Genomic DNA, 9,679 nt, shown 5'->3' on the forward strand with positions numbered 1-9,679 from the left:
AAAAAATAATAAATGATACAAAACAACGTTGATTTTTACCTAATTTCGTATTTTTTCGACGCATTTTAACAAAATCTTACTAAAAAAGTAAATTAGAAAAAATTTAAATCAAAAATCAAAATTTAAAAATAAAATTTAGACGGTAAATTAGATTCCTGTAATTTGCGCTGACGTTTCTATCAGACACAGGCGACTCGTTAAATATATTAACAAAAAAAAATAATTAATATCCCCTATCACAAACATGCACCTCGTTAAATAAACAAAAGAGGTGAAATAGTAAAATATAAAAATATTCTCTTTTTGGTGAATTTAGAAAAATCCAAATAATCAAATTTTGGGAAAAAATTACCACGATAAAATAGATTCTGTAATTTATGACGTTTCTGTGAAACATAGGCGACTCGTTAACAAAAAAAAATAAATATGGAAAATACAAATTGTCAAATTTAAAAAATAAAATTAGGACGGTAAGTTAGTTTCCTGTAATTTGCGCTAACGTTTCTATTAAACATAGGCGACTTGTTAAATAGACAAAAGAAGAAAAAAAAATACTCCCTTTGTGGTAAATCCGAAAAATCTAAATAGTCAAATTTTCAAAATAAAATTAGGTCGGTAAAGTAAATTCCCCTCGTAAGATAAACAAAAGGAGTAAAATAGAATACAATATAAATATATCCTCTTTGTAGTAAATTTGGAAAAATCCAAATAATCAAATTTTGAAAATTAAACTAGGACGATAAAGTAGATTCCTGTAATTTGCTGACGTTTCTGCCAGACATGGGCGACTCGTAAAAAGGGGTGAAAACAAAAAACTTACCCTCTTTGTGATGTGCACGACTTCCATCAGTTTTTTCTTATCTTCCGTTTCCGTTTTGAGCCTCAAAACCACTTCGTCGCCGTCGAAGGCACGATTCCGGTCCAAAACCGACGAAATCACATAATCTGACTTGGAAACATCCTCATTCCCCACATAACTCTCCTTCGCATTTTTGGGATTAATCCTGATGTATCCCTTCATCAATTCCCCTTTCTCCAGCCCGGATTCGACTTCCGCCTCGCTCAAATACTCCGGGAACAAAACCGGATCCTTCCGCTTTCTATTCTTCTTCCCGGAGCTAGATTTCCGGATTCCGTTGATTGCCAAATTTGAGATCTTCTCCAACAGGGACGGATTGGGAACACAGCTGGGGGGCCTCGAGTGAAATGTGGCGTTTTTGAGCAAGGATTGGAGGTTGATGGGGCCTTGGGACTTGTCTCTGAGCTTGTAGACAGTGGCATGGGGGCTACCGACCGGTTGAACGTGGAAATAAACTGGCAGTGGGGTCACCGGTTCGGTCTCAGGGGGCGAATCCGAGGCTTTCCTGGAGCGGTTTCGGGGCTTACGACGCGTGCGTTTTTTCTTCTTAAGCTCACTATCGGTGGTCTCTGGTGTCTTTGAAGTGCTTGGTCCCGGGGAATTTGTCATTTCGGTTAGTTTTCGGCGATGTAAAAGTGTAAAAATATTGTGAAATTTCGGTAAACGTCACATTTTTCAAGTGTCAAAAAAGTGGGGTTAGATAAGAGTCGCCCAAACAAGTTTTGAATAACAATTTATTAAATTAAAAAAATATATTTACAATTCATTGCCGCACATTGTATCACAAGCACATTAAAATCTCAGTTGTAATAATTTATTAAAACCTCAAAATCCCAAAAAATATCACAAACGTCACAATTTTCAAGTGTCAAAAAAGTGAGGTTATCTATACAAAGCGCTTAATTTAAAAATTTATTAAATTACAAAAATTTACAATTCGTTCTCGCACATTGTGTCAAAAGGACACTCCAAATTCTTGTTGTAATAATTTATAAAAGTGTCAAAGTCGCATAAGTCACTGTTTGGACAACTTTGTAAATGGACAATGTCCTCCTGGTGCATTGTCAAAACCTTTTTTTGGCCTTTACAACTATAAAAAAATAATTTAGTATTATCAATTACCTAAAAGGGTGACTTACTCAAATAAAATAAAAATTAAATTGGTGCCAAATGAGTCAATTTGGCTCACTTTCCAATTTCGGTCAGAATTTTTATCAAAATCATCGGCCAATAAATGATTTTTCTCTTTGTACAACTCTAAATGGGCCAACATTTTTAATAAAGTCCCAGAGTGAGTGAAATAAACTGTTGATTTCGGAAAACTCTCGTTCCTACAAAAATTTTAATAAAAATTAATTAAATCATAAATTATTAATACGTTTGGAAAAATTCAATCATGTTGGTCAAAGCAGGACATGCTTGTTTATACGTCAATTCGTGTCCATAGCCATCTATCCAATAGTATTTCAAATCTTCGGCATATTCCATTACCTAGTAATAATAATAGTAATAATAAATAATAATTATTTTAAAAGTACTTTAAAATCATCGGTGCTAAAAACCGAACACCAGGGTGACCTCTTCCTCTTATTCCAAGCCGTTTCAAACGCACAAGTCATATACATTGCATGAACATCACCTAAAAATCAAATTGGCTGAAAATAATTTCAAATTTCGCGCCTTACTAAAATCTAGTTCATTATCAAATCCCAGTCGCTTGTTAACGCCATCTATTGTTTTAGTCATAGTGGCGCCATTTTCAAATTTGATTCTTTCATTCAAAGCTTTCGGATTTTTACTGACTTCCTTCCTCCACTTGTTACACAATTTATAAAACTAGACACACAATTATTAAAAAAAAAAATATTTTATTTACTCACCCTCAAAACAGGATCTTTCTTCAAAGGCTCAGGAAAATTGATATCTTTAACAACATTTCGCCCGAAAAGTCCTGCAGCGAACGCCTGTGCACTTTTTTTCGTCCTTTGGGTGGCAGTAAACTTAAACTGAAAAAAATCCCCAAGTGATTCATTCCCCCAACACTGATACCAACCTTAAAGGCTGAATCGCTGTAAACACTCGTGAAAATCCCCGGAAAACGACTTTGCAACCTCTCGGCTAGAAAAACCATCTCGTCTTCACCCTCATGTGTGAGTTTTTTCTCGTCTTTGGCCTCCAATTTAGGGCTCCACCCCCGAAACAAGTCCAAATCGAAATTTTGAATCTCGCCGTTTCCCTCCGGGAAATTCTCAAGAATCCCGTCACGAATTTCCACAAGTCGCGTGTTCATCCGGTCAATTAGCTTCGCATTGGGGTTCCGGGTCCCGTGGCGCACCATAGCCCACAATTTAGTCGCCTTGCAGTCTTTGAAAAATTGTTAATTGTTACACTAAATTCGGGGATTTTCTTACCGTCATATTTTATTTCATTAGTGGTGTAATTAGCCACGATTCTGTACGGTGTTTTAGTGCCTAAATAAGTCTCATAATCGTTTAATGCTTTATTACATTTTTTGTCGCTCCTCACGACACAAAAAAACACCAAAAAAATGCACAAAACGTAATTTGGGGCGCCGAAAATTGCCATTTTATACGTGGCGAGTCTGGTGGGTCTGTCACAACGGTACTAATGGTCTCATGGGTCTTTCAAATCCATTTTATGGAGAAAATAGGTGAAAGCACCGTTATTATAACCTCAAAGATGGATGACAGCTGACAAATTGTAAACAATTTTGTTTTAGAAAAAAAACAAATAATTAAATACAGGTGCTTTAAATGAGATGGATGTCTTATGTAATACTATGTGTAATTATATGTTTAATAAAATCGTTTAGTAACATTTATTGTACATTATTGTTTAAATTATATCAATACAAATTTCGCGGTTTCTGGAATTTGCTCAAATACCTGTCACTTTTTATATACATAACCTCACTTTTTCAAATTTTGTTTTATGAACTTTTCGTTGAGAAAACACCTAAATAGAGCACCAAACTGTTTAAAACACGTTCAATTTTTCACAATTCTACATAATCTTCGAAGTGGTGTAGCTGTCAATGTCATGGAGGCGAGTCCAAGTCAGGACAACAAAACAGACTTGTCTCGCTTTAAAATGGCCCCAAAACGCAAACTCTCACGATTGCAAGTCTCCGAGACACGGAACAAGAGCACCAAGCGTGACCATATTACAATTGGGTCAAGGGAAGGCCCCCCTGAATGGGAAAAAACTCTTGCTAATATAAGAGAAATGCGTAAGAATTTTGACGCTCCTGTCGATTCTATGGGTTGTGATAAGTGTCAAGAGGAGTCGGCAAGTCCTGAAGTACTGTTTTAATCCCCGTTTCAGTTAAAATTAAATCGAGTAGGTTTTCAGATATCAGGCCCTTTTAGCCCTAATGTTGAGCAGTCAAACCAAAGACCAAATTGTATACAGTGCCATGCAAAAACTACAAAAACATGGTTGCAACCCTAACAATATTTTAGCCACCTCTGATGAGAAATTAGGAGAACTCATTTATCCAGTAGGCTTCTGGAAGGTACTATTTTCACACTAAACCACAATTATTCAATTATCACTCTAGACCAAAGTGAAATACATTAAAAAAACCACTGAAATCCTCAAAAATGACTACAATGGAGACATTCCAAAGACAGTTGAGGATTTGTGTAAACTCCCAGGTGTGGGGCCCAAAATGGCCCATTTGTGCATGAAAACGGCATGGAATGAGGTCACAGGAATTGGGGTAGACACCCACGTCCATCGAATCTCAAACAGGATTGGTTGGGTCAACACAAAAACCCCCGAAGAGACAAGAAAAAGTCTTCAAGGGTGGCTACCCAAAGACTTATGGGACGAAATCGGGCTTTTATTTGTGGGCTTTGGACAGCAAATCTGTCAACCGGTGAAGCCCCAATGTGTCACGTGCTTGAACAACACAGTGTGTCCTTTCACAAAAAAAGGCAAGAAATAATTATCACAGTCGGTAAAGTAGATTCCTGTAATTTGCGGACGTTTCTGTCACACATGGGCGACTCGTTACGTAAACAAAAGGGCAAAACATAATTATATTTCGCCACTCGTACCAAATTTTAAAAATAAAACTAAGACGGTAACGTAGATGTCTGTAATTTGTTGATGTTTCTACCAGGCATTGGCGTCTCGTTTAGTAAACAAAAGGGCAAGAAGGGTAAAAATAATTGTGTTACGCCATTGATTTCATGCGTCAAATGTCAATTTATTTTACGTTAAACTGTGTTTAATACTGTTATAATCACTTTTGACCTACGTTCTAATAAATAGAGTTATTCTTTACTACAGTTAAGTATTTTTTCGTTTAAGTCGATCACTTCTTTGCAAAATCTGTAATCCTGATAGTCGATAAAATCGGAAATGATAATATTGACACCCTTAAGCCCCGCCCTCTGTTTCCTTATCCAATCATACTTGGCCGTTTCTAGGGGCAACACACATTTGTTTACTAACGAACCTTCGGGTGAGGAAAAAACATGTGACACAATTAAATTAAATCTTAATTACTTACTGAAAATATTTTTGCAAACATACCAAATATTAGGTGTTAAAACACATTGCGAGACAAACCCTAATGAGTAATTTCGACGTTTTAAATTTTGGTTTAGGAACGAAATAAGTTTCGGTATGACTACTGTATTGGCCCAAGGAGTGGGAAAGCAGCCCCCAGGCCATAAAAAGTCTTCTCTGAGATCAGATCGATAAATTACAACGACTTGTTTCCCATTTTCGGTCATTTTGACTAAACTGAGTTGTGTTAAATCAGTCCGGGGCTGTATTTTCGCCCCGAATGTGTCCACAAGTAGCGAAATAAATTTACAATGCTCGACAGCCCCCATATTGAAAAAATGTTGACAATCTAAAATCACAACCTAAAAGAAAAATGACAATTGGGTTCGGGTAATTCCCACAACCTCGCCATAATGAGTATCTAAAAAGTTTCGAATCTCCTTTAAAACCCCATTAACGCACTCTGAATACAAATTATGGACGAAATAAAAGCCCCCACAGCCCTTTTTCGTCGCAATCCTCAAATCAAAATACCTGATTCCAGCATTCAACTGTTGGGTTACATCCACCGATTGCGTTCGCGACCATTTCACCATAATGGGGCTCAGGAGGGGCTCCAGGAATTTCAAGTATTGGATGGGGTTACGGGCATCGGGCGATATTTTCGATTTTTTTGTTATGGCAAAAGTCGTGCTGTCGTGAGAGCCTTAAAGACTGGTTTGATTTTGGCGACTTGAAAGGGGGCTCACCTGGAATTGCCAGATGAATGAGTGGAAGCTCGCGCAGGCTTTGGGGCAAGTTGGTCATCCAAAATTCCATTTCCACGACTAGAAAATTTATAATGAGGTAGACTGGACAAAACTACATAATTAAGTGCGATAACGGGGCTTTATCGGGTTTTAATAAACATTTCGAGGTTAGGTTGGTGGGGGACTGCACGAATTAGAATTCCCATTTGATATAATTTGACCCTGAGTTTGATAAAGCTTTTGTTTATTTATCGAGGCACTCGGGTGTAAAATAATAATAAATAATTTATTTGGGTATATAAATCAGCGCAAAGTACACTCAGTGGTGCAAACCTAAACAAAACAAATAAGGGTGATTGAATTTTTAAGTGTCAAAAGCGCAAAAATCAATTTTTATCCGCAATGTTGCCAACATAACCATCATAACACGCAAAAATCTCAAGATTTTATTTGAGATTTTTTGGTGGACTAAAAACAGAGATATTGAATTAATTTATGCCAGAACAATTTCTTTGGGGTTAATTCTCGTGATTTTTCTCAATTTTGTCACTTGAGTGTAAAATAATAATTTATTTGGGTATATAAATCAGCGCTAAACACACTCAGTGGTGCTAACTTAAACGAAACAAATAAGGGCGATTGAATTTTTAAGTGTCAAAAGCGCAAAAATCAATTTTTGTTCGCAATTGTGCCAACATAACACGCAAAAATCACAAGATTGGCAGTTTTTAATCAAATAAGAGCCTTTTTATCACAGTAAATAAAAAAAATGGGCGATACACATTTTTTTCTCTCTCACACTTGTTTTTAAATGTCAAGTTGTGTCGTGTAGACAGTGTTACCAATCGTCAATTTGAAAAAATTCACCAACATAATCGTTTATTAAACTATGATTTTTGGACGTTTTGGGGGATCACAATGAATAAAAAACCAAACAGTTGTTTTTATTTTATAATTATTGTTTTATTCTTGCAAATTCGGCGATAAAAGTGACAGTCTGGGCACACAAAATTTAAAATAAAAATCCCCTAAATCTCTACGCATTTTTCTCTTCCAAATGATTACATTGTGAAAAATTGTTGTTTTTTCACTGTTTGCGTCTTGTAGCACCTCGAAAAAAATGCAAGAGGAGAGCTACAAAAACTGCGCAACAACACAAAACAATTAATACCGCCATACTGTCAATGTCATTTTGAATTTTGATTTTTTTAAATGCGTCTACAGGTTAAGGAACTGGGGAAATTTTTTGTTTATTTTTTTAAAAGCTTTTGTTTTTTTATCGAGGTACTTGGGTGTAAAATAATAATTTATTTGGGTATATAAATCAGCACCAAGTACACTCAGTGGTGCCAACCACAAGGGTGATTGAATTTGTAAGTGTCAAAAGCGCAAAAATCAATTTTTGTCCGCAATTGTGCCAACATAACCATCATAACACGCAAAAATCCCAAGATTGGCAGTTTTTAATCAAATAGAGCCTTTTTATCACAGTAAATAAAAAAAATGGGCGATACACATTTTTTTCTCTCTCACACTTGTTTTTAAATGTCAAGTTGCGTTGTGTAGGCAGTTTTACCAATCGTGAATTTGAAAAATTGCACCAACACAATCGTTTATTAAATTAAACTATGATTTTTGGACGCCCTGGGGGATCACAATGAATAAAAAACCAAACAATTGTTTTTATTTTGTCATTATTGTTTTATTCTTGCAAATTCGGTGATGAAAGTGACAGTCTGGGCACACAAAATTTAAAGTAAAAATCCCCTAGATATCTACGCATTTTTCTCTTCCAAATGATTACATTGTGAAAAATTTCTGTTTTTTCACTCTTTGCGTCTTGTAGCACCTCGAAAAAAATGCAAGAAGAGAGCTACGAAAACTGCACAACAACACAAAACAATTAATACAGCCATAAATAAATAAATGTCAATGTCATTTTTGAATTTTGATTTTTTTAAATGTCTACAGGTTAAGGAACTGGGGAAATTTTTTGTTTATTTTTTTATTATAGTAAATGGATCACAGTTTAGGTAACTAAAGTCCCAACACCTACAGCGTATTGTTTTCTCAATAAGGCAAAAATATCACATAAAAATTGTAAACAAGAAAAAATATTTATCTTAAAAATATTAATGACCAATAGGGGTCAAGGCATCCCCCACCGCGCTTTTGCCCCCTCCCCCTCGCACCTTATCGTTTAAACCAATCACAAACCTGGAAAACGCCCCCTCCTCGTAATCGACAAAATCCGAGATGATGATATTGACGCCCCCAGGCCCCGGTATTTTCCCATTCAACCATTTATGTTTTTCCCCCTCAAGTGGCAAAAAACACTGCTCTTTCAACGTACCTAAAACAGCCAGTGAGCCCCATTTCCACCACCTCTCGCAACTCACTAAACAAGTGCGTGAGCACGAAACACGTCGATGGGGTCAAAATGCACTGCGAGATGTACCCCATTTGGGGGTCCCGCTGCTTCAGCGTGTCGTTGAGAAAGGCGATGAGTTCGGGGATTGAGTCGGTGTTGGCCCACGGCGTGGGGAAGCACCCCGAGGGCCACAAAAGGGGCTGTCCGAATCTTGCGGCGTCCGATCTATAGACCACAATGGCTTGGTAGCGGCACTCATTGGTCATGTATTGGAGCGAGATGTGGTCCATGTGGTCCATGTAGGGGAGGAGTTTGTGTCCGAAGACTGCGGTGAGGAGTTGCATGAAGCGCTCATGGTGGGGCTGCTCAAAGGCGTAGAAGTGTTGGCAGTCGAGGATAACGACCTGATAAGGGGGCGATAAGACATGTTATCAGACAATGTGAGGGTACCTCAAATGGGTGCGTGTCGAGGAATGCTTTGATTTCGTCCAAAATCGCCCCAACTTCCCCTGAATACAACCCATGAACGAAATAAAACTTTTCCGAGTTTTCCTTGGTGGCAATTCGCAAGTCGAAGTAGCGAATCCCGAGTTTGAGTTGTTGGGTGGCTGTGGCGGCTTGGGTCTTCGACCAGCGCTCCATGAAAGTGGTCAAAAGGGGCCCCAGGAATTTCAGTTGTTGGAGGATGGGTTCGGCGTCGGGGGAGACTTCCGAGTCTTTGGTGATGCCGTAGGTCATGCTGTCGTGCGAGCCTGACGAGTTTTTTAATTGGTTGAGTGGGGGTAAGGGGGCTCACCTGGAATTGCCAGATTTATGAGTGGAATGGTACGCAGTTTTTGGGGGAGACTTGTCATCCAATATTCCAAGTTTGAGGCCAGAGGACTTGTCTTTGACATGGTTAGGGACACTTCGTGTTGCTTCATTGTGGGGACGGGGCGAAATGAGGGGAATTATCACAGATATGGTAATTTCATTGATTCTACCTGGCCATTGTTTGGGTTTTTAAAATGGGAATGCTGATTGTTATAAGTGGCAATAGCGCGAATTTCCATTTGACATAATTACACGAAAAAACGGAAATCACACCAAATTTGATATTTGTTCACCAATATCGACGATGTAAATTATAATTAACATGTAAATCGCGGTTTTTTATTTACG

At 37.6% G+C, this 9,679-nt stretch overlaps 4 protein-coding genes across 8 annotated transcripts in view; 1 reads left to right on the forward strand and 3 right to left on the reverse strand.

Annotated features, from left to right (window-relative positions):
• The window catches only part of LOC123003605 (DIS3-like exonuclease 2), a 6,960-nt gene extending 5,346 nt beyond the window's left edge, over window positions 1-1,614 (reverse strand). Inside the window, exon 1 of the mRNA XM_044396470.1 lies at window positions 821-1,614. Within this exon, the coding sequence (XP_044252405.1) occupies window positions 821-1,468 (648 nt within the window). The 5' untranslated portion in view covers window positions 1,469-1,614. The remainder of the gene's footprint in view (window positions 1-820) is intronic.
• A 144-nt stretch (window positions 1,615-1,758) lies between these two features.
• LOC123003609 (multiple inositol polyphosphate phosphatase 1) lies at window positions 1,759-3,583 on the reverse strand. The gene is made up of 8 exons (XM_044396477.1): window positions 3,271-3,583; window positions 2,913-3,223; window positions 2,740-2,865; window positions 2,545-2,695; window positions 2,398-2,498; window positions 2,238-2,350; window positions 1,999-2,190; window positions 1,759-1,949 (listed from the first exon to the last, which is right to left on the reverse strand). Exons 1-8 carry the CDS (start codon window positions 3,443-3,445, stop codon window positions 1,790-1,792), a joined length of 1,329 nt encoding a protein of 442 aa, XP_044252412.1. The 5' UTR covers window positions 3,446-3,583; the 3' UTR covers window positions 1,759-1,789.
• A 158-nt stretch (window positions 3,584-3,741) lies between these two features.
• On the reverse strand, window positions 3,742-9,679 carry LOC123003611 (PI-PLC X domain-containing protein 3). Of its 5 annotated transcripts, XR_006412643.1 has the most exons (7): window positions 9,315-9,677; window positions 8,969-9,270; window positions 8,547-8,922; window positions 8,365-8,500; window positions 6,148-6,225; window positions 5,933-6,104; window positions 5,624-5,760 (listed from the first exon to the last, which is right to left on the reverse strand). XR_006412643.1 is itself a non-coding variant. In XM_044396485.1 (6 exons), exons 2-6 carry the CDS (start codon window positions 8,441-8,443, stop codon window positions 5,161-5,163), a joined length of 1,005 nt encoding a protein of 334 aa, XP_044252420.1. In that variant the 5' UTR covers window positions 8,444-8,500; window positions 8,552-8,692; the 3' UTR covers window positions 3,742-5,160. The 5 variants fall into 5 exon arrangements, 4 of the variants coding, with proteins under 4 accessions (XP_044252420.1, XP_044252422.1, XP_044252421.1 ...); XM_044396485.1 differs by lacking the exons at window positions 8,969-9,270; window positions 9,315-9,677 and adding an exon at window positions 3,742-5,345 and having other exon boundaries at window positions 5,400-5,760; window positions 5,803-6,104; window positions 8,552-8,692; XM_044396486.1 differs by lacking the exon at window positions 5,624-5,760 and having other exon boundaries at window positions 5,895-6,104; window positions 8,969-9,314; window positions 9,366-9,679.
• On the forward strand, window positions 3,768-5,175 carry LOC123003613 (endonuclease III-like protein 1). The gene is made up of 3 exons (XM_044396490.1): window positions 3,768-4,180; window positions 4,224-4,394; window positions 4,440-5,175. Exons 1-3 carry the CDS (start codon window positions 3,812-3,814, stop codon window positions 4,827-4,829), a joined length of 930 nt encoding a protein of 309 aa, XP_044252425.1. The 5' UTR covers window positions 3,768-3,811; the 3' UTR covers window positions 4,830-5,175.

The sequence above is a fragment of the Tribolium madens genome, unplaced genomic scaffold, assembly GCF_015345945.1.
Source record: "Tribolium madens isolate multiple individuals breed KSU strain unplaced genomic scaffold, Tmad_KSU_1.1 Scaffold_1;HRSCAF=32;Tcas5.2_LG8, whole genome shotgun sequence".
In the NCBI taxonomy this organism is placed as follows: Eukaryota; Metazoa; Arthropoda; class Insecta; order Coleoptera; family Tenebrionidae; genus Tribolium; species Tribolium madens.